This window comes from Bos javanicus, chromosome 15, assembly GCF_032452875.1.
Source record: "Bos javanicus breed banteng chromosome 15, ARS-OSU_banteng_1.0, whole genome shotgun sequence".
Taxonomy (NCBI): Eukaryota; Metazoa; Chordata; class Mammalia; order Artiodactyla; family Bovidae; genus Bos; species Bos javanicus.
The window spans coordinates 47,967,001-47,990,013 of NC_083882.1; the positions used below are offsets into that span (position 1 = coordinate 47,967,001).

General features: G+C 39.5%; 2 protein-coding genes across 2 annotated transcripts in view; both read left to right on the forward strand.

Moving 5' to 3' along the window:
* The first annotated feature begins 12,548 nt into the window (after nucleotides 1-12,548).
* On the forward strand, nucleotides 12,549-13,590 carry LOC133260972 (olfactory receptor 52P1-like). Its single transcript, XM_061439594.1, has one exon. The coding sequence runs from the start codon at nucleotides 12,601-12,603 to the stop codon at nucleotides 13,588-13,590; it is 990 nt and encodes a 329-aa protein (XP_061295578.1). The 5' UTR covers nucleotides 12,549-12,600.
* An 8,841-nt stretch (nucleotides 13,591-22,431) lies between these two features.
* The window catches only part of LOC133260973 (olfactory receptor 52P1-like), a 5,292-nt gene continuing 4,710 nt past the window's right edge, over nucleotides 22,432-23,013 (forward strand). Inside the window, exon 1 of the mRNA XM_061439595.1 lies at nucleotides 22,432-23,004. Coding sequence (XP_061295579.1) covers nucleotides 22,450-23,004 — 555 coding nt within the window. The 5' untranslated portion in view covers nucleotides 22,432-22,449. The remainder of the gene's footprint in view (nucleotides 23,005-23,013) is intronic.

A 23,013-nucleotide genomic window follows, 5' to 3' on the forward strand; every position in this document is an offset into this window, starting at 1 on the left:
AAGGGCTGTGAAAGATGGAATATTTCAAAGCTTGAAATAATGGCCACAACTTTCAGGAGGAAAAAAAAAATGAGGCTTACTAGGAAATATTTCTTCTACAAATGGAGAACTAGAGATGAAGGAAAGCTTACAGGAGAAAAAATGGTTGAGGTACAGAGTACTGCCTATCTGACACCACAAACTTGAAGATTACACACACACACACACACAAATTACTCAGCATAATATTTTATGATTAAACATTTAATTGACACATAAGTAGCAGTTTGTGAAGGAACCTGAAGCACTCATTAGCTGGAGGGGCTGTGGTAGCACAAAACTTAATTTTGCTGAGATCTCTGATTTAATGAGTTAAATTTAATGAGTCTGCATAATAAAATATTGCCTATCTCTTATATTTATTTTCTTCCTTTTGCTTTATGACTGGTTATTTTATAAAAATAAGAAGTTTATTTTTACTGAAATTATGAGTAAAATATTTTTTAACTTGGGAATAAAATGCATATTGGGAAAATTGTGGCAGGAAAGCTGTCAGCAGCAGATGATTCTGAGAATATAGAGAGAGCTGAGAAACTCAGAAAAAGAAGCAAGTCTGACTCCATCTGTGTTTTTTCTCTTGGCCTGTTTTCTTCTTATTTAAAAGTGTTTTATTTTTTCTACTGGAAGATCAGCTTGATTCATCTCCTGTAGACTTGCTAACAAGATAGTATATGACATAGATATAAACTATTATTTTTCTCATGTCTATAGAATTGTTTCTAGCCATGCAATGCTAGAAAAATGTTCAAATGTTTCATATCATGGTCAGGTTTAAATCACTTTCTGTCTGCTAGGTATCTGGATTTGAGTTAATACAGAGTTGACTACCCTTCTATCATCTCCATTTTATGGAGAACTTAAGGTAAAGAATCTGCCTGCAATGCAAGAGACGCAGCTTCAATCCCTGGTATGGGAAGATCCACTGGAGGAGGAAATGGCAACCCACTCCAGTATTCTTGCCTGGAGAATCCCATGGACAGAGGGTTCTGGTGGGCTACAGGCCATGGAGTCACAAAGTCAGACACAGTTGAGCAACTAAACAGCAAATACGCCTAGTAAGAGTCACAGGCTCCCAAAATATAAACAATTAGAAAATAATTATATAATAGTAAATATATAAATAAGTATCTTGTAATAAATTTTCATGGAGGCAACACCTGACTAGAGTTTTAGGTATTGGGGCAAAAGATTTTGTAGCATTGGGGAATATAAATCTAGATTCCCCAGAAAACAGGCCTGAGACAAAAGCTTGCATATTGGCAGCTCATTTAGATATATAGTCACAAAATATGGCCTTGTAAAACAGAGCGAAACAAGAAAGAGGAAAAGCCAATATAAGATTTTTGGTCCAGTCGCACACTGTTAGTGGAGACTGTTGTCCAGCCCTGCCAGAACCATCTAAAGAGACTTCTGAAATACATCTCAGAGTATTTCATCTCCAGGGGATGAAAGGACTTCTCCCAATGGCTCAAACAGGGTTCCTGGCCTGCTCAACAGGTGTTAACTCCAGGTACTTATGCACGACAGCAGAGCTGTTTGCTAGGGGTATCCATGGACTTGGGGAAGCCCCATGGCAAGACATTACTAGGCATGACCTGAGCTTGACTGTCTGATTATACCTGCTAGGAACTGGTCACAGCAGCACTGCTTAAATGAATACAAGAGGACTGTGGATGGTGTGCAAGAACTGTCTAACATAAAAATCTACACGACCAAGGCCTCACAGGCTTCCCAGGTGGCACAGCAGTAAAGAATCTGCCTGCTAATGCAGGAGACACAGAGATGCAGTTTCAATTCCTGGGTCAGAAAGATCCCCTGGAATAGGAAATGGCAACCCACCCCAGTATTCTTTCCTGGAAAACGCCATGACAGAGCAACCTGGTGGGCTACAGTCTATGGGGTCACAAAGAGTTGGACACAACTGAGCAAGTGAGCATGCAGGCAGTCTCACCATAAGCTGTGAACTTTCTTTGAGATTAAGAAGGGCTCACACCTTGAGTTCATCCAAAAGATTCATTATTTTAATTTTTCAACTTCAAATAAAAAGTTATCTCATTATCATGGTTCAACATCCATAACTATAGCTAACTAAAAAGTATTCTTAAAATATTTAAAAGTGTTTCTAGAAAGAAAAGAGCTTCTATAGATGTGTATAGTTCTTCTCAATTCTTACTTCTTTCTCTCTTCTTTTTTACACAGAATGAAATAAATAGTGCTACTTACTATTGTTGTTCTTTCTATTTTTGTTGTTAAAATAATACATATACTTTGTAAAGCAAACAAATGTGATAAGATACACAATGAAGTATAAAAGTTTTCCTTCTCCTTTTAGATGAAACTGGTCCCTGGAAGTAAGCCCTTTAAATAGATTTTATGCATAATTTACTACCTGTAATTACTTTGCTATTTAAAGTAAGAGTATAGATACAAGCGTCTAGATATGATTCCTTTTTTCATATGTATGACTTACGTATTTATTTAACTTTGAACTTTTATGTGCAGCAGGATTTTTAAAATTTCTCTCTTTGTTGCCAATCGTGAATTTCCTTTTTCTGCCTCTTGACAAGACCAAGGAGCATTTTTCTTTGTTTTCATTTGCTTCATCGAGTCCTGGACTTTTCTACTTTGGTTCTTTGGTCAGCAACAATTCCCTGTGTATAATTCATTCTTCTTTACCATACATGAGACAAAAACAGAGCTACTTCAAATAAAAATTAAAGACAAATAAGTCTATAGTTCCCCTTCCCTTTGTATTATCAGGTTGCCAGTCATAGACTTCCTGTATTGAGAAGGACAATGTTTCCTCCACTGCTGCAGGATTCTTTTACCTGAAGTGCATCTTGTATTTTTCCTCCATTGAGAAATATTTCCCAATTGGAGCTCATGCTCCATTTTGTTAAAATAAAAATACCACTCCACATGCCTCTCCTGAGAATCTCCCATGTATATGCAAGAGAGCTGATTTCTTTGTTGGAGGCTTGGTGGCATTCTCTTCTTCCTATCCAATAGTGTCAAGAGAAGCTTTAAGTTTACTGGTTTTACTTTGTAGTTTAAATTAATAGTTTATTTCTGCTTGTGAGGTATCAAATTTCATATCATGTGACTGAATGTGCTTTTTCCAAACAAACCTATCATCAGTATAATATAGATTTTTAGATAGGTTTTCTATGCCTTTACTTAAAATAATACTGCTCAGAAGTTCTTTTCTTAAAATGTTAGTCCCTGTGGCTGTTTTAATAAACCAACACATCTGAGAATAAACTAGCATATTCATAACTTCTCAGCTTTACTTTATTTAACTTTAGAGAAAAATATGTATTTATCTAGCCATGTATCTCATTGCATTCTTTGTTAACAACTCTATCAAAACATTTCAATATTCAATTCTGTGGCAATGATGTCTGCAGATAGGTCTGTATATTTAGATCTAAATTTTGGAGTCTGATACTTTATATATGTGCAACTGACTGAGGGCCTATTATTCAGGTGATAAATATTTCAGCTTCAGACAAACATTGCTTTATTTTTCTTTGTTTCTTCATTTGTTCACATTTATAAAGCTTTCAGTGATCAATGCAAAGAAATAGAGGAAAACAATAGAATGTGAAAGACTAGAGATCTCTTCAAGAAAATAAGAGACATCAAGGGAACATTTTTTGCAAATACAGGCACAATAAAGGACAGAAATGGTATGGACCTAACAGAAGCAGAAGATATTAAGAACAGGTGGCAAGAATACACAGAAGAACTATTCAAAAAGATCTTCATGACCCATATACCCACGATGGTGTGATCGCTCACCTAGAGTCAGACATCCTGGAATGCAAAGTCAAGTGGGCCTTAGGAAGCACCACTACGAACGAAACTAGAGAAGATGATGGAATTCCAGTTGAGCTCTTTCAAATCCTAAAAGATGGTGCTGTGAAAGCACTGCACTCAATATGACAGCAAATTTGGAAAATTCAGCAGTGGCCAAAAGACTGGAAAAGGTCAGTTTTCATTCCAATCCCCCAAAAAAGGCAATGCCAAAGAATGTTCAAACTACCTCACAATTGCACTCATCTCACACACTAGCAAAATAATGCCCAAAATTCTCCAAACAAGGCTTCAATAGTAAGTGAAGTGACAATTAAAAAGCAAGAAAATTCCAGAAAAACTTCTGCTTCTGCTTTATTAATTATGTTAAAGCCTTTGACTGTTTGGATCACAACAAACTGTGGAAAATTCTTCAACAGATGGGAATACCAGACCTCCTTACCTGCCTCCTGAGAAACCTGTATGCAGATTTCAAGAAGCAACAGTTAGAACTGGACATGGAACAAGACTGGTTCGAAATAGGGAAAGGAGTACATCAAGGCTGTATATTGTCACCCTGCTTATTTAATTTCTATGCAAAGTACATCATGAAGAATGCTGGACTGGATGAAACACAAGCTGGGATCAAGATTGCCAGGAGAAATATCAATAGCCTCAGATATGCAGATGACACCACCCTTATGGCAGAAACTGAAGAGGAACTAAAGGGCCTCTTGATGAAAGTGAAAGAGGAGAGTGAAAAAGCTGGCTTAAAACTCAACATTCAAAAAATGAAGATCATGGCATTTGATCCCATCACTTCATGGCAAATAGATGGGGAAACAATGGAAACAGTCACAGACTGTTTTTTAGGCTCCCAAATCACTGCAGATAGTGACTGCAACCATGAAATTAAAAAACGCTTGCTCCTTGGAAAAAAAGCTATGACCTACCTAGACAGCATGTTGAAAACCAGAGACATTACTTTGCCGACAAAGGCCAGTCTAGTTAAAGCTATGGCTTTTCCAGTAGCCATGTATGAAAGTGAGAGCTGGACTATATAAGGAAAGCTGAGCACCGAAGAATTGATACTTTTGTACTGTGGTGGTGGAGAAGACTATTGAGAGTCCCTTGGACTGCAAGGAGTTCCAACCAGTCCATCTTAAAGGAGATCAGTCCAGAATACTCATTGGAGGGACTGCTGCTGAAACTAAAACTCCAATACTTTGGCCACCTGAAGTGAAGAACTGACTCATTGGAAAAGACCTTGATGCTGGGAAAGACTGAAGGCAGGAGGAGAAGAGGACGACAGGATAAGATGGTTGTATGGCATCACCGACTCAATGGACATGAGTTTGAGCAAGCTCTGGGAGTTAGTGATGGACAGGGAAGCCTGGTGTGCTGCAGTCCATGAGGTCGCAGAGTCAGACACAACTGAGTGACTGAGATGAACTGAACTGATAAAGATCTATCCAAAGAGATGTCCTATTATAATTCTGGGAATTATTGGCAAGTTTTCAGAGTTTATATATTATAGCTCTATGGAAGAAGCTACAAATTTGATTCTTTGTCAAGAATGGGCAGAGGACCATAACTGAATAAGTAAATATTAATTCAAATAGTTAATATCAGAAGAATAAGAGGAATATTCACATAGTTCATGCAAAATACTACTGACCACAATGGAAGAAAACCACATCAGAGTTTGATAGATTTTGTGGTCTGTGAACATCAGTTGAACTGTTGCTGAGCTATTTTAGAAGTGGCCTATTTCAGGGAAGTTTCACTATGGATTTATGAGCTATGTACCTGGAATTTCATCAGAAAAAAATTTCAGTAATGGCTGATAGGTGAAAAATAAAAATGATTCCAAATTGAATCGTCTCCTTACCCCATTATATTTGGAGAGTCTTCTCTTGCTTAAATATATTAATGATAAAACAAATTAATTTTGTATTTAAATAGTCCAAAGATATTATTTTTATTTTTAATACTACAAAGCATCACAACACTCTTGTCCACTATAATGTAACCAGACTGTGCTGTTTAGATAAATGGGAATCTCGAAAACTAGGATCAGGGCATGAAAATCTGGATGGATGTTACAGCTCAGCAACCACTATAAATCTGTTGGTAGAATATTCTAATTTTAGCTAATTACTAAATGAACTAAAGAAAAATGCATTTTAAGAAAAGATAAGTGTCATTATATGTAACTTTGTTCTGTATTTTCCAAGTCTTCTGTAACTGTGTTATCATACTTTCATAACTTAAAAAATAAAAAAGAAAGAAAAAAGATAAGACAGGTATCTTCACATGTCTTCTATGGAAAAATGTATGCATTGGGAAAATTAAACAAGAGATAACTTGTTGATAGCATTACAGATGAAAAACATAAATGATAACACATTACTGTGTTTTTAAAATTTTTTTATTTAAAAAAATAAAAATAAAATTTGTTTATTTAATAATATCTCTTAGCATTCATTCCATATTAGCACAGGTAGACCTATTTTATTCCATTTCATGATTCTATAACACTCCTGTAGATGTTTGTCAACATTTATTTCAGCAGTCGTCTATTGATAGACGTATGATTGACATATATTTGTTTCCAGGATCTTGTTATGTATTGTGTTTTTAGAATTTTAAAGTGGCAAATTTTGTTGCCATTAGCTATTTGGTGGCTCAGTCACGTCTGACTCTTTGTGACCCCACGGACTGTAGCTTGCCAGGCTCCTCTGTCCATGGGATTTCTTAGGCAGGAATACTGAAGTGGTTGCCATTTCCTTCTCCAGGGGCTCTTCCCAGTCCAGGGATGGAACCTTCAGCTCCTGCTGGGTAGGAGATAGACTAGCTCCAGTTTGAAAATTCACCATCAGCCAGCCTCTTCTTTGCATTTCCTGAGATAAGAGATATGTGTGCTCCAGCTGAGGAATTTACAACCAGCTCCACATTTGGGAATGAAAGTAACAACAGAAACAGGGTAAATAGCTAGTCTTTGTCTCTTGTTTACACCTCAAGGGAATAATCATGGCAAGGACAAAGAGAGGCACAGATTCTTGTAAGTAAAAGGTAAGGGAACACTGTACATGCACAGAAAGGCTCCTTGGAGTCAAAAGCCAAGGCATAATGCCAGGCCATAATGAGTCTTGTTCCTTCCAGAAGCCTTCACTTTGAGATCCATCTTGGCTGAGGGGTGCATGTGCACCCCAAGGGAGAGTCCCAGGGCAGGGCAGGGCAGGAGCGGAAAAAGAAACCAGATAACTGGCTAGAAAGGAAGGCAAAGTCAGAAGAATCGCCTTATATTGTTGTAGCCGTGTTCATTCCAGAAAACAAACTCACTCAGAAGGACAATGCAGATAGTGGAGTGGGGTTTATTTCCCTGGTGGGCCCAAGGCAGATTCTCCTCTTAGCCAAGGACCCCAACCAGTTTTTGTGAAAACCTTATATACTATAAGTGTACGTGCCCAAACCCACCTCCCCCAATTCCCTGAAACTAGTCTGAACAAAGGAAAAACAAATAGGAGTAGCACTGAATGCTGTGGGAGTCAACCCAGGCCTATGACAGTGGATGGTGCAGTGCTAAGTCATGTCCAACTTTTTGTGATCTCATGGACTGTAGTCTGCCAATCCCCTGTGTTCATGGGAATCTCCGGGCAAGAATACTGGAGTGGTTTGCCATGCCCACCTCCAGGGGATCTTCCCAACCCAGGGATTGAACCCACGTCTCTTACATCTCCTGCATTGGCAGGTGGGTTCTTTTACCACTAGCGCCACCTGGGAAGCCCCATGGAAAAGAAAGATATGATCAAAGTTAACCCGTGATCCATATGCCTTAAGCCTAGGTAGTTAACAATGGAGAGTTATCAATAGGCCTGTTGTCATGCCCCAGTAAGCATAATAGAATTTATGATTGTATTCGGTTACACAGATAATTAGGGTATTTTTTTAGGCTACAGAGAGTCTAGGTACAAGCTCTGGGGCTCTTCCATTTGGCGGGAGGCGGGGGAGGCGGGGGACGGTCTGGTTTTCCAGTTGGTATGTTGTTTCCATAGATACTGGGCATAGAGCTCAAAGTCCACAGTCTGGCCCAAGATGGAGGCCTGCTTTCAAGATGGAGCTTGTTCTGTCTGTTTCCTCCCTTAATATAAATGACTTAACTGCCTCTTTACTATGTTCTTCCTCACTAGAGGGGACACCCACACCCCTTCTCTCCAGGTATGCATCTCTGCCTTGCTTCTATCTCACCTAAACAAACTGCTTCTCTGTGTGCCCTCCTACTTGCGGTTGTGCTGTGTCTCTTATAATAAACTTTGTACCAGCATTTAGTTTCTGTCTTTATCATAAATGCATTTTTCTCGGAGGGCGGGGCAAAGATCCAGGGGAAATTAGCCTCTAGCTTCTAGCCTTTGTTGGTTTGGTGGCCAGGATTCCTGGTTTTCATCCAGGTGGACCCAGGTTCAATAACTGGACAAGGATTTAAGATCTCGCTTCATGCCACCACTCACTGCTGCCTCACAGAGATCACTGCCACATCTCCTACATTGCAGATGGATTCTTTTACCGCTGAGCCACCTCAGCATTATTGTGTACAAGGGCCATGTGAGTTAAACTATTATCATCTGAAGCATGGCCTTATTCAAAAATCTATTGGGAGAGTAGCACTGAAACATATACATTACCGTATGTAAAATAGAAAGCCAATAGGAATTTGCTGTATGACACAGGGAGCTCATCCTAGTGACAACCCAGAGAGGCGGGATGGAAGGGGAGGTGGGGGGAAGGTAGAAAGGGAGGGAACATATGTATGCATACCTGTTGCAAGGAAAAGTCAATTCGGACTCCAAGTTGGAACTGTTTCTTTGACTTACTTTTGTTATTATAATCATATATAATGACTTGCCTCAGAGAATCCTGCCCCTCTGCCTTGGTGTTAAGCTTAAGAGCCTTGGTTCAGGACTTTGTCCACCTGTGGATGTCAGGAAGGAAGAAATTAACACATCTCCTACCTAAAGCTTGCCATTCTAGGAGATATTTGCAAGATTCATGGCCTTTTTACTTTGTTTCCTCACCTCCCTCTCATCTTTGATTGTAAAGAAAGAGCACTTCTAGACCTCAATAAGATGGTTTTTTGGAGACATTAATCAGCTGGCTCAGAAAAAAGTAGTATTCCTTGCCTCAATATTTCATCTCTGATTCAATTCATTGGCCTTTTATGTGGTGAGCAGAGTGAGCTTGGTCTTGTTGATACCTATAACTGATTCTTTTGACGTATTGCAGAACCCAGTACAACGCTGTAAAGCAATTATCTTCCAATTAAAAGTAATTTTTTTTAAGAAATAGCAAAAAATGTCTATGTTAAAGAGCTAAAGCTCTATCTGTAGGCATCCACCAAATAGAGGTTAAGTCATACAAAACCAACATTATGTAAAAACTGGCAATGGTCAAAATTATCCCTTTTCCCCTGAGAGTTACTTTTCAGGTTATGTTGTTCTTTGAATGAATTCAGCCCAATGGGATACTCTAATGAACTAGTTTGTTTTTTTGTTTTTTGTTTTTTAACCCTCTTTCTTTGATCTCTATAGAATCAGGCTGTGCCCTAAGTTCTTGGATGATGAAATCATAGAGTCCAAAATTTCCCTTATATAGTGTCAGAGCCTTAGTCCATGTAGAAAGGATGCTATATGTTATGCCCCAAGAAAAAGAAACAGGAGGAGATCCAGGGTGGCAGAGATCCCTTTCCCAGGGGCTAAGATCAACTCAGTGGAAAAGAAAAGTAGTGTTCTATGAAACACAAAATAGGCAGATTCAAGTTGTGACTTTGGAATGACAAGCTCTGGTTATCAGAAGAAAAGAGGCTGGTAAGAATATGGGAAAACATTTCTAGGTAAATTCTGATGTAAATCATTAGAACTACTCCTAAATCCCTTTCTTTTAATCAGATTGTCTTCTGTAAGTGCCTTCCATCTGTAGCACCCACTACTTTGAACTGGCCATTCATCTGCTAGTCACTTAGCAACCTCTACCCCAGATATCTGAAAGCAGTGCCTCACTTCAGAAAAGTAAACAGGTTTACAGGGTATATAGGAGGTAATAGAATAAAAGTTTCAAGAATCAGATGGTTTTCAAATAATGCAGAAATGTATTTAGATATGAGCATGTAGGGCTGATTTATAAGTCCTGGCTCGTTGTTATTGTACAGTCAGTAAGTTGTGTCTGACTCTTTGTGACCCCATGAACTGCAGCATACCAGGCTTCCCTGGCCTTCATTAACTCTCAGAGATTGCTCAAAGTCATGTCCATTGAGTCGGACATGACTCAACCATCCAACCATCCAACCATCTTATCTTCTGTTGCCCCTTCTCCTTTTGCCATTAATCTTTCCCAGCATCAGGGTCTTCTCCAATAAGTCGGCTGTTCTTATCAGGTGGCCAAAGTATTGGAGCTTCAGCTTCAGCATCAATGCTACCAATGAATATTCAGAACTGATTTCCTTTAGGATTGACTATTTTTATCTCCTTGCAGACCAAGGGACCTTCAAGAGTCTTCTCCAGTACCACAATTTGAAAGCATCACTTCTTCAGTGCTCAGCCTTCTTTATTGTTCAACTCTCACACCCATAGACGACTACTGGAAAAACCATAGTTTTGGCTCGTAGTGAGTGCTTAATAAGTATTACTTAAGTAGAGAAATTGCTTAAGGAAAGGAAACTTAGCTTAAGTGCTATGCAATAGGGTAGAGATATGGGCAGAAGCATGATGTGGTTTCCCTGGTAGCTCAGTTGGTAAAGAATCTGCCTGCAATGCAGGAGACCAGAGTTTGATTGCTGGGTCAGGAAGATCCCCTGAAGAAATAAATGGCAACCCACTCCAGTATTCTTGCCTGGAAAATATTATGGACAGAGAAGCCTGGCAGGTTAAAATCTATGAGTTTGCAAGGACCCAACTTAGCGACTAAACTCACCCCATGATATGAGCAAGAGCAGGGAAGGGAAGGTAACAATGAGGCAAGGATAATTCTTGAGTTTTCAAGAAAAAAAGAAAGAAATTTTAGGTAAATTTTAGGAAAGCATTTTAGGTAGTAGGAACTGTCAGTCATAGATCCCACTTCTAACCTTGTCTCCAGACCTCCACTCACGTGACAGCAAGGTCACACTGATTTTCTCACTATTCCTTAATATACCTAAGTTTCCTAGGAATCAGAAGTCTACAAACTTTTCAGATTCTTTTAATATGCAACCAAGACTGGGAACCACTCTTTTGACTCTATGAAGTATGAAAATAAGCCAGGAGAGGGAATAGAGGGAAATGGCTGCTTCAGAAGATGATATACAGTTATTGTGATAAAAATAGAAGTTTAATAAACCAGTTTTTTTTTTTTTTTTGCAGACCTACATAAGGGTAGGCAGTGGGTCATGTGAAAGTACACAGAGAAATTGAACAGTAAGGGCAAATACCCTGAAGCAGGAACAAACTTATCATGCTTCAAGTACTTCATGATATGTCTGAAGAATAAATTAGTAGCCCAGTGGACTAATTTGAAGTAAATTACTCATGATTAAAAGCAATTCAATCTACACATGAGGGCTGACTGTAATGAAAGAAAGATGCACAAATCAGAAGAAAAACCACAGAAGACTATCTATCAAGTGCATAAATACATAGCTTGCGAGAGAGAGTAGAAGATTGTTTTGTACTTGATAATACCTATGGATAGCCAGTCTAGTAGTTGGACCTGTCCTTGTAGTTCTTGGCATAAATGGAAGATGCCCTCAGCAATAGCCATCAGGAAACTTTGCAGCAAGTGGGGAAGGAGAAGAATGTTTATTACTAATAAATGCTAGAAATTACATAGCAATCTTGGGACCACACAGTGAGATCATGAGTAGCACCTAGGTCTTGGGTTCTTCTTTTATTGGAATCAAGAGTGTGGGCTTAGGATTTTGTAGGCTCACTGTTTGTTGGTGAATTTAAAACATAAGAGCAGAAATCTAAAGCGTGGGGAAAGGGAAAACAAAGGACCCAAATGGCCAGATATCAAAAACAACCAAGAGCTCTAAAATAAAGGAAACTGGCCTCCCCCTTCATCTAGTCCTCTGGCTGCCAAAGTGTTTATGAGATAGCCATCTCTGAAGTGTATGCCTAGGCAATCAAAGCTCAAGGCAAGCACTTGCATTACAAAAAAAGAGAAAATCCAATTGTAAGGGCTTATCCTACAAAAGGAGCAAGCTGATGTTGTCTTCATTTAGATAATCTATGACATTTTGTCCAAAAAAAAACAGAGGAATCCAGTGGGGAGAAACAGGATCATAACCAGAGACTAGATTTCTGAAAGAAGGATAACACATAAGGAACATGGAGACTCCCAACAACACATCACTCTTGCAATAAAGGGTAAGCATATTTCCTCTCCGTAGGACGCTTCCCAATGAGAATATTACATTTCTTCTATCATGTTCTCCCATCTTTTAATCAAGATTGAAAATCTTTTCTCCTATTCTTACTCAGAATTTCAGACAAAATTTTTGATGTAGAGAATTGCTGAACTGGAAGAGGTGAGAGTTAAAGTCCATTACAACATTCCTTATACAGAAAAGAAGTTTGAGGCTCATAAAGAAGTGAGTGTGAAAATGATGTTGTGATAGAACTGAAGCCATGTTGAAAACTCCATGTTTCCAAAGGGGTATTCTTCCATTTTTCTCTGAACCCCAACTCAAGTGACTCACTGAAAGCCAAACTGATATAAAAAAAATGGCACACTGCCATGTCTCATTGGGAAGTGTCAAAACTTCCTTTATCAACCACCACCAGTTTCTACTATGCTATCTTCAACCGCTCCAACTTTATGACCTTCACTTTGATGGGCATACCTGGCTTAGAGGCACAGCACTTATGGTTATCTCTTCCTTTCTTCTCCATGTTTTTGGCTATCCTCATCAGTAATGGTGCCATCCTTTTCATGCTGGCCAGGGAGCCCACACTTCACACACCAATGTACCTGCTCCTGGCTCTGCTGATGGTGGCTGACCTTATATCCACTCTGGCTCTGTTGCCTAAGCTCCTCTGCCTCTTCTGGTTCAATGATCGGGACATAGCTGTCAATGCCTGTTTCACTCAGATGTTTTTCATCCATGGAACATCTGTGGTACGATCAGCCCTACTTGTTGCAATGGCCTTTGACCGATTTGTGGCTGTGTGTGAGCCACTACGCTACAACACAGTTCTGAGCCATTCCTTAGTTGGACGCCTGGGACTGATGGCTTTAGCCAAGGGGGTGATTCTTATCCTGCCCATGCCTCTTCTACTGCAAAGGTTGACCTTCTGCCACATGGTCATTCCTCATACCTACTGTGACCACATGGCTGTGGTGAAACTGGCCTGTGATGACACCAGGCCTAAGCGGATCTATGGGCTCTTTGTGATTCTTCTTGTGGTGGGGCTTGATTTAGTGCTCATTGGCTTCTCTTATGGTCTCATCTTGCAGGCCGTGATACGTCTCAATTCTCAAGATGCCATCTACAAAGCCCTTAACACCTGCTCAGCCCACCTCTTTGTCATCCTTATCACTTATGTGCCTGCACTTTTCTCTTCTCTCACCCACCGCCTTGGTCACAATATCCCACCTCATGCCCACATTCTTCTTGCCAATCTCTACCTTCTCATACCCTCAATGTTCAATCCCATCATTTATGGCATGAAGACAAAGGATATACAGGTCAAAGTGGCCAAATGCCTGTGCAGAAGACATTCATAGGTTACAAGTCCTGATCACGTACCTGTGAGTAAGTGAACACTGAGGACAATTGTATACACCTTTGCCCAACCATCCAAGATCCAGTTGTATCTCCAGATGATCTGTGGAAACCATGAAGAAGTATGTGTTGCATGTGTTAGCTTATATGAAGAGCAAATATGATTGCACTTTCATTGATTTGTAAACTAGAAAGGGGAAAGCCAAGATAGCTCTTTCTATGTCTGTTTAACAGCACCACTCTTATGACATGGGTCTCTTTATAATTTTCACATATGTGTTCATGTTTGCTAACAGCAGAAAAAATTTTTCTGTGAATGATCCAAGATAAACTTTTCCTATATTGGTGGAAAGTTTGTATTTGGTTCAGTTTTCTATTTCTCTAATTCTATGTCTGTTTCTAAATAGTATTGTATTGTTGCAAGGGACCTGACAATACTCATTATCTTAAATATCACCTTAACGTGTAAAGTTTCTGAATTTTTTAGTGCAATGGACCTGGAGGGTACTTTGCTTAGTGAAATAAATCAGAGAAAGGCAAATACAATGTTATCACTTATCATGAATGAATATCATGAATGACTGCTGTTGCTGCTGCTAAGTCGCTTCAGTCGTGTCCGACTCTGTGCGACCCCATAGAGGGCAGCCCATCAGGCTCCCCGTCCCTGGGATTCTCCAGGCAAGAACACTGGAGTGGGTTGCCATTTCCTTCTCCAATGCATGAAAGTGAAAAGTGAAAGTGAAGTTGCTCAGTCGTGTCCGACTCTTAGCGACCCCATGGACTGCAGCCTACCAGGCTCCTCTCTCCATAGGATTTTCCAGGCAAGAGTACTGGAGTGGGGTGCCATTGCCTGGCATGAATGACTAGCAAAACAGAAAGAAACTCCCAAATATAGAGAACAATCTAGTGGTTACCAATGAGGAGAGAAAATGGAGGAGGGGTAAAAAAGTGATAAGGGATTAAGATGTACAAACCATTTTGTATAAAATAATAATTATAAAATTACATAGTATAGCACAGGGAATATATCCAATGTTTTATAATAACTTTAAATTGACTTTATCTATGAAGATATTGAATTACTATGTTGCACATCAGAATCTAATATAATATTGTAAATCAACTATATTTCAATAAAACAAGTTACTTAAGATATAGCAGTGAAAGAGATACACTTTGATAGTTTATGATGAACAATGTCAGATTCACAAAGATTCCGAAGATTTAGCTTTAGGACCAGAGACCAGGCTTGATCACTCAAGAGCTTTTGTGTAGCAGTTTTATTAAAGTGAAAAAGGATAGAATGCTTCTGAGGTAGACATCAGAAGAGGGACAGAGAATGCCCCCCTCTCTAGTCTTTGGAAAGGGAATTACATACTTTTTCTACTGGTTATTAAATCAAAAGAATGTCTCAAGGTTGTAAAGATCTTACTAGACCTCCCACAATTTACATTTTAAGATGGCAGGATTAGAATTAATAATAGAAAGATCTTACCAGACCCAATCCCATAGTATACATTTTAAGATAATAGGATTAGTCAGAAGTTTCTCAAGACCGACAAATGTGTCCTCAAGTAGGATACATTGTTGTTATATAATCCTTACTAGACTAAGGTATGTAGAAAAAAAAGTTTGTCCTTTCCTTCTCCTTGAGAATTCCAGACTCCTGTCTCCTTTAGAGACCTAGACCTCTTTCTCCTCCTCAGGTACCCTGGACTTCTTATCAACCTGCCTCGGAATTGACTCTCTCAACTTTAATGACCCACCTCTCAGAGTAATGGAAATAAAAGCGCAAATAAACTAATGGGACCTAATTAAACTTAAAAACTTTTGTACAATGAAGGAAGCTATAAACAAGGCAGCCTTCAGAATGGGAGAAAATAATAGCAAATGAAACAACTGACAAAGAATTAATCTCCAAAATATACAAGCAGCTTATGCAGCTCAATTCCAGAAAAATAAACAATTAAATTAAAAAAAAAAAAAAAGGGCTGAGGAACTAAACAGACATTTCTCCAAAGAAAACATAGAGATGGCCCCCAAACACATGAAAAGATACTTGACATCATCATCAGAGAAACGCAAATCAAAACCACAATAAGGTACCATCTCATGCCAGTCAGAATGACTGCCATCAAAAAGTCTACAAATAACAAGTGCTGGAGAGGATGTGGAGAAAAGGGAGCTCTCTTACACAGTTGGTGGGAATGCAACGAGTACAGCCACTATTCGAATGAGTACAGTGTGGAGATTCCTTAAAAAACTGGAAATAGAACTGCCATATGACCCAGCAATCTCCTGCTAGGCACACACACTGAGGAAACCAGAATTGAAAGAGACACATGTAACCCAAAGTTCACTGAAGCACTGTTTACAGTAGCTAGGACATGGAAGTAACCTGTGTCCATCGAGACGAATGGATAAGGAAGTTGTGGTAACATTACTCATTGGAAAAGACCCTGTTGCTGGGAGGGATTGGGGGCAGGAGGAAAAGGGGACGACAGAGGATGAGATGGCTGGATGGCATTCAGCAACTTGATGCACATGAGTTTGAGTGAACTCCGGGAGTTGGTAATGGACAGGGAGGCCTGGCCTGCTGTGATTCATAGGGTCTCAAAGAGTCAGACATGACTGAGCGATGAACTAACTGACTGATACACAATGGAATATTACTCAGTTATAAAAAAGAACGCATTTGAGTCAATTCTAATGAGGTGGATGAAACTGGAGCCTATTATACAGAGTGAAATAAGTCAGAAAGAGAAACACCAGTACAGTATATTAACAAATATATATGGAATTTAGAAAGACGGTAACAATGAACCTATATGCAAGACAGCAAGAGACAGAATGTAAGAACAGACTTCTGGACTATGTGGGAGAAGGCAAGGGTGGGAAGATATGAGAGAATAGCACTGAAACATGTATATTACCCTTTGTAAAATAGATGACCAGTGCAAGTTTGATGCATGAAGCAGGGCAGTCAAAGCTGGTGCTCTGGGACAACCCAGAGCAATGGAGTGGGAAGAGAGTTGGGAGAGGGGCTCAGGATAGGAAGACACATGTACATCCATGGCTGATTCATGTCTATGTATGGCAAAAACCACCACAATATTGTAAAGTAATTAGCCTCCAATTAAAATACATAAATCAAAAATAATAAAGACAGATCTCAAAAAAAAAAAAGGGGGGGGAAGAGATACACTTTAACCCTCCTCTCTCCCTCCATGAGAGCAAACAATAAGTTTCTCATGTCAAAATTACAACCTCCTCACCAGAGACAGGGTGTTGGGGCCAAGAAGCCTGTATAAAGAAATGGTGTCCCTTTTCTAATTTACTACCTCAAGCCCACACTTTGTTTAGATTCCTCATTAATTAAGTTTCTTTGTCTTATCAATTCCTCACAAATTTATAGTGTCCTTCTTTAAATGTATAAAAACTGCCTGCTTTGCCATTTAAGTTCTACTTCTACAAAACCTCAATGTACATGGATTAAATTTGTTTCCTTTTCTCCTGCTAATCTTTATGTTTCAATTTTATTATTCATCTGGCCATAAGAACTCAAGAGGAATACAAGGGGCAATTTTCCCCTCTCAAACTATAGTTTAGACTATCCAAGTTGACACATCATAGCACTACTGTAAGCTCCATAGAATGCACCACCCAGGACTTTTCCTGTATCTTGCTGAGAGCTAGACTTGATTAGGGGGGAACAAAGGCATTGCAAACCTTTATTTCTCCCTTGTTTTATTTTTATTTTTCATTTAACTAAAAGGAGTGAAATGGATTGAAAGTTTCTCTAAAGCACTTTTAGCTATAGACAGATGAGAACATTCAAGGCAGGTTTCAGGAAAGGAAAGTTGCTACAATCCTGTTCTGCTCTAGGTTTTTAAGGTAACATGTTAAAGGTGTTTATGATAACTACATTGTCTAATAGCACTCACCAGAAGTGCAGACCACAGAGCAGTTTGATAAGGAAAATCCAACCAAAAGATTTTTTTTTAATGTTCATTTTCTTAAAACAGTGTTTCTTAAAGTGTGATTCCTTTACCAGTGACATTTTCATTAACTGGGAAGTCATAAGAAAGGCACACATTAGGACCCTGCTCCAAATTTAGTGAATCAGAAATTCTGGAGGTATGGACTGGCAACCTGTGTCTTAACAGGAGCTACACGTAATTTTGAAGAACACCAAGTTTGAAAACTGGTGACTTTGGAGAGACTCTCCAAAACTAGGATCAAGAGCGTGCATGCAGTTAATTGAACATAGATCTAGTCTAGTTGTGGGAAGTGTCTACAAATGAAAATTGATCTCTTTGAATATGGTGGGACTAGAGGAGAAGCATTCAGAATGGTGATAAGGAGACCAAATTTTGCAGTAAATTATGGATACAGACCATAATTCTACAGATAATTCTTGGACTATCCCCTCATAATATAAGGCCCTAGATGATGGCTGGGGCTGGTTTACTGGGAATAGAAGTTTTAGACATTTTTTCGAGAGTCTTGGGATGCATGGTAAGTAAACTCTATGAGTGGTAAAGTTATATCAAATAAGTAAACTCTTTACATATGAGAGTATTGTTACCAAGAGTGAATTAGACCCAGAGAAGACAGGATTGTGGTTTTAATGCAAATGAGCTCTCTAACAGTACAATTTACTGAGACTTGTTGTTTAATCACTAAATCATGTTTAACTCTTTTGTGATCCCATGGACTTCAGCCTGCCAGGCTCTTCAGTCCATTGGATTTTTCCAGGCAAGAATACTAGAGTGGGTTGCCATTTCCTCCACCAGTGGATATTCCTGACTGAGGGACTGAATCAGCATCTCCTGCATTGGCAGAAGGATTCTTTGCCACTGAGCCACCTGGGAAGTCTTCATTGAGATTAGCACAGTTGATAAATTCTCAGCAAAGAACAACAGGAGATAGAGGTTTAGTAATGTTTAATGTATATGACTTTTTAATATAATTACTTCATATGGTGAAAAACTGCATTCACATCTCCTGCTGCTGCTGCTGCTAAGTCGCTTCAGTCATGTCTGACCTCATAGACGACAGCCCACCAATCTCCCCCGTCCCTGGGATTCTCCAGGCAAGAATACTGGAGTGGGTTGCCATTTCCTTCTCCAATGCATGAAAGTGAAAAGTGAAAGAGAAGTTGCTCAGTCGTGTCCGACTCTTTGTGATCCCATGGACTGCAGCCCACCAGGCTCCTCCGTCCATGGGATTTTCAAGCAAGAGTACTGGAGTAGGGTTCCATTGCCTTCTCCTAGATACCAGTATAATTTCCTATTGAATTCCATCACCAGCTTGCTACATCATGCACAGTACACATATATATGGAATTTAGAAAGATGGTAACAATAACCCTGTGTACGAGACAGCAAAAGAGACACTGATGTATAGATCAGTCTTATGGACTCTATGGGAGAGGGAGAGGGTGGGGAGATCTGGGAGAATGGCATTGAAACATGTATAACATCATGTATGAAACGAGTTACCAGTCTAGGTTCGATGCAGGATACTGGATGCTTGGGGCTGGTGCACTGGGACGACCCAGAGGAGGGTATGGGGAGGGAGGAGGGAGGAGGAGGGTTCAGGATGGGGAACACAGGTATACCTGTGGCAGATTCATTTCGATATTTGGCAAAACTAATACAATACTGTAAAGTTTAAAAATAAAATAAAATTTTAAAAAAAAGTGTCTAACAAAGCCAATTACTGTGCAACTATGTAACAGTGACCATTCTGGGGACATGTGCAGTAAATCCTCTATAACAGTGTAGTCCCAGGAAAAAGTAAACAAGGCAGAATGACTCTTGAATAAACAGGGACATGAAAGAGAAAGAGAAAGCATATCCACCCTGGGATCCTTGGAAAATGGAGCTGCATTGGAAACAGGGATCCAGGTCAGATAACCATAGCGCTTGTATCTGCAAGTTAAAAATGTTAGGTGCCCTTAGATAAATAGTCCCATCTCTGAGAGGGGGAGAATTAGAAAGAAAATGAAACAAAAATAGAGAAAGAATTTCAAGGATACAGACTATTAATACTCCTTCCCTGACTCTTTAACAAAAGCCTCTAGCTTCACCTCTATAATCTGATCTGATCATCTGGAAAAGAAAGGCTTGGATGTTCTGTTACCTAGGAAACACAGATTCTCCCTAGATGGCTCTGGCCTTAAACACAATGCAATCCACCTAACTCCCAAGTGGGACTGAGAGACAGATTTCATCAGCACAACAACCTCTGGGCTCAGTATTCAGAAAGTTGAGGGCAGGAGACTAATACTGTTCTTTCCATCTTCGGAGAGTATTTCTACAATGTTGTGCCTTCTCTTCTCTGCTGTCCTGCAGTTATGTGAGTTTGGGCTAGGGAAAGATTCTAGGAAAGATGTTTCTTAGCCCTCAAGAAAAATCTTCCTGTGTAGACGGTGATGGAAAATTTACTTCAAAGAAGAGAAAGTGAGATTTAGAGGTATGGAAAGGGGATTTTGCTAAATAACAACTCTATGTAATCTAATTTGGAATTTGGAATTTGTTCAGCAGATTTCCTAAAATGGGAGTTTTAATTTGTCATTAAGCCCTCTAGTTGAAAAGGGAAGCTGAGTGGGGAGCCTTCAACAAAGCAAGTAGCAAGTGATTTATTAGTCAAACCAGAGAAATGGGAGGCATTATGAAGTAAATTCAAGACATTTGCTAAGAACTGATTACTCACTAAGCACTTGAGAGGAATGTGTGTGTAGTGACACTTTGCAGAGATCAACAACAGTATATTGGGCAAGGGGATCAGCAGAACCTTATTGATTCCATTGACTTTTTTCATGTTTCAATGGTCTTATGATTGCCAGAGGTATCCCAATTTAGCTGTGCTCTTACACAGACAGAATAACAGGCTTTGATTTGTGCTGCAGTTTCAGGCATGGAAAGTTTCTCCAACCTATGTTTAGTCAAATGGTGATGCTGGAACTTTTATCTTACTGAGGGCATTGGCTTTAATGTCACAATAAGAATTGGATTAGAAATTTAGTCAGAAGGCAAGATTCAAACTGAGGTGTGAGTAAGAATGATCCCAAATATTTACCAATATCGTAAAATATTTTATGTAAGAGATGGTGTGAGACAGGGGTTTATTCCCCTGAGCTGGATAAGATGATAGTGGGAGAGAGTGACATGATAGGAGGACATGGCCTTCTGAAGGTGGTGGTACGCATAAAGTTTGGGATCCCTTAGATGAAAACTACAGGAACTACAGGTCGTGTTCACTTGCATCAATCAAATTATAAGCCAATCTAGTCAGGTGATATGTGCAATATGTGATAAGTCCAACTTTTACAAGAAAAAAAGTCATAAGACAGAAAGTCAGTGACTTAAGAAGTAGGAAGGAAACTCAGAGAACCATCCTCAAATTAAGCATCCGGGCTAAGGGTGAGTGAATTTGTGAGAGACCAAAAGCCATAGGGATGTCTGGCATAAACTAAGTGGCTGGGTGGTGCTGTGAGCAGAGGTTTTCTGCTTTCACAATCTGACTCCTGCTCCGCTATCCATGTTGAGTCCTTCACATTAGCACAGTGAGCATATCTGTGTCATAAAAGTAAGAGCTGAGGACATATAGTGTAGTTGAGATCAGACTGGGAAGCTGTTTTCCAGTCTCTGAATGATCATCATTTAACTATAGAGATCATACAGAAAACACTTATAAAGAATATGTATTTTGTCAGTAGGTTTACCTTCTAATTCTTATTGTATAAATAAATATTCAAGATAAGATTAGATTCTAATAAATAGCAGGTTAAGGAAATTGTGTTAAAATAGGATATGAGGTCACTGACCTATTAATATGAAAGCAATGGTAACAGCAAATGACATTGTTTACTGAACACCTTCTATGAGCCACACACTGTACAAGGTGGTGTTTGCATTTCAACATCCTTACAAAGTATTATTACCATATTCCAGACCAGAAATGGAAATCTGGTCTTAGAGGAAAATTGGCTTGTCCAAGGCAATAGTGTCAGTAAGAGATCTGTTCCCAGTTATATGGGTCCCAAGCTCTTTTTTTTTTTTTTTTTTTTTTTGTGAGCACACCTTCCAGCTTTAAAAATTCTAAGATTCTGTATCTCTAAAATATTCCTGCCTCTCTTAAAAAATGAGAGAAGGCAAAAGAAAAAATCTAGAATATACTGTCACTTGCATATTTGGTGAAGATCTAGAGAGCTCAAAGCACATAAATAATGTTCACACTTTTGGAACAGTAAAAACTTTTACCTCAATCAGTTTTAATTTAGGAATGAAAAGATCCTAAGTTAAATAGATCAGAACATTAGATCTTTGCTGTCTCTGCCCCCTCGGATATAAGATCATGGGACAGTGTGTCCAACAATACTCTACATAAATACCTAATGGAATAAGCCATATTTATCCACCTTCTGTGGAGGTCATGTATTTATTGATCTTGACCTGTTGATAGAATAGTGCTTGTCACCAACCTTCTCTCCTCTTAATCCCTATGTTTATGAGAACAAACAACAGTTGATCTTGTTCTGCATATTTGGGCTATCTGGTGCATTATTTCTTAAATTCATCCACATTGTAAGGAATGATATCCTGTGAAGCCCAAAATAAAAAAGTTTCTTCCCTGATTTTTCTCATTCTGTGACTATGCGCATGCAGTGTCTGGTCTATTAAGGAATAGGAGAGTTTACTTCGCTTGTATTCTGTTAAGTACAAATGTGGTGTAAGAAAGAGAAATGTGACTCTAGCTGATTCATATCCCTGTTCTGTGTTGTTTCCTTAGGTGATGTCATGCTGTAGGAGGGTTTTTGACCCAAGAAGTTGCCTAGTACTCTTGGCCAGACCATGGCGTCTCCTAATCATACTTTCCTGGACTCTTCTGTTTTCATACTCATGGGCATCCCAGGTCTGGAAGAGTTCCACCTGTGGCTCTCACTCCCTGTGTGCCTCCTGGGCACAGCCACAATTGTGGGTAACATAACCATCCTGGTGGTCATTGCCACTGAACCAGCCCTGCACAAGCCTATGTACTTGTTCCTGTGTATGCTTTCAACCATTGACTTGGCTGCCTCTTTCTCCACAGTCCCCAAGCTGCTGGCCATCTTCTGGTGTGGAGATGGACACATGTCTGCCTCTGCATGCCTGGCACAGATGTTCTTCATTCATGCTTTCTGCATGATGGAATCCACTGTGTTGCTGGCCATGGCCTTTGATCGTTATGTGGCCATTTGCCACCCACTCCGCTATACCACTGTCCTCACTGACACCATCATTGTCCGCATCGGGGTGGTAGCTATGGTGCGAGGTTCCATTCTCATGCTCCCATGCCCCTTCCTCATTCAGCGCTTGAGCTTCTGCCAAAGCCATGTGATCCCGCACACCTACTGCGAGCACATGGCTGTAGTGGCT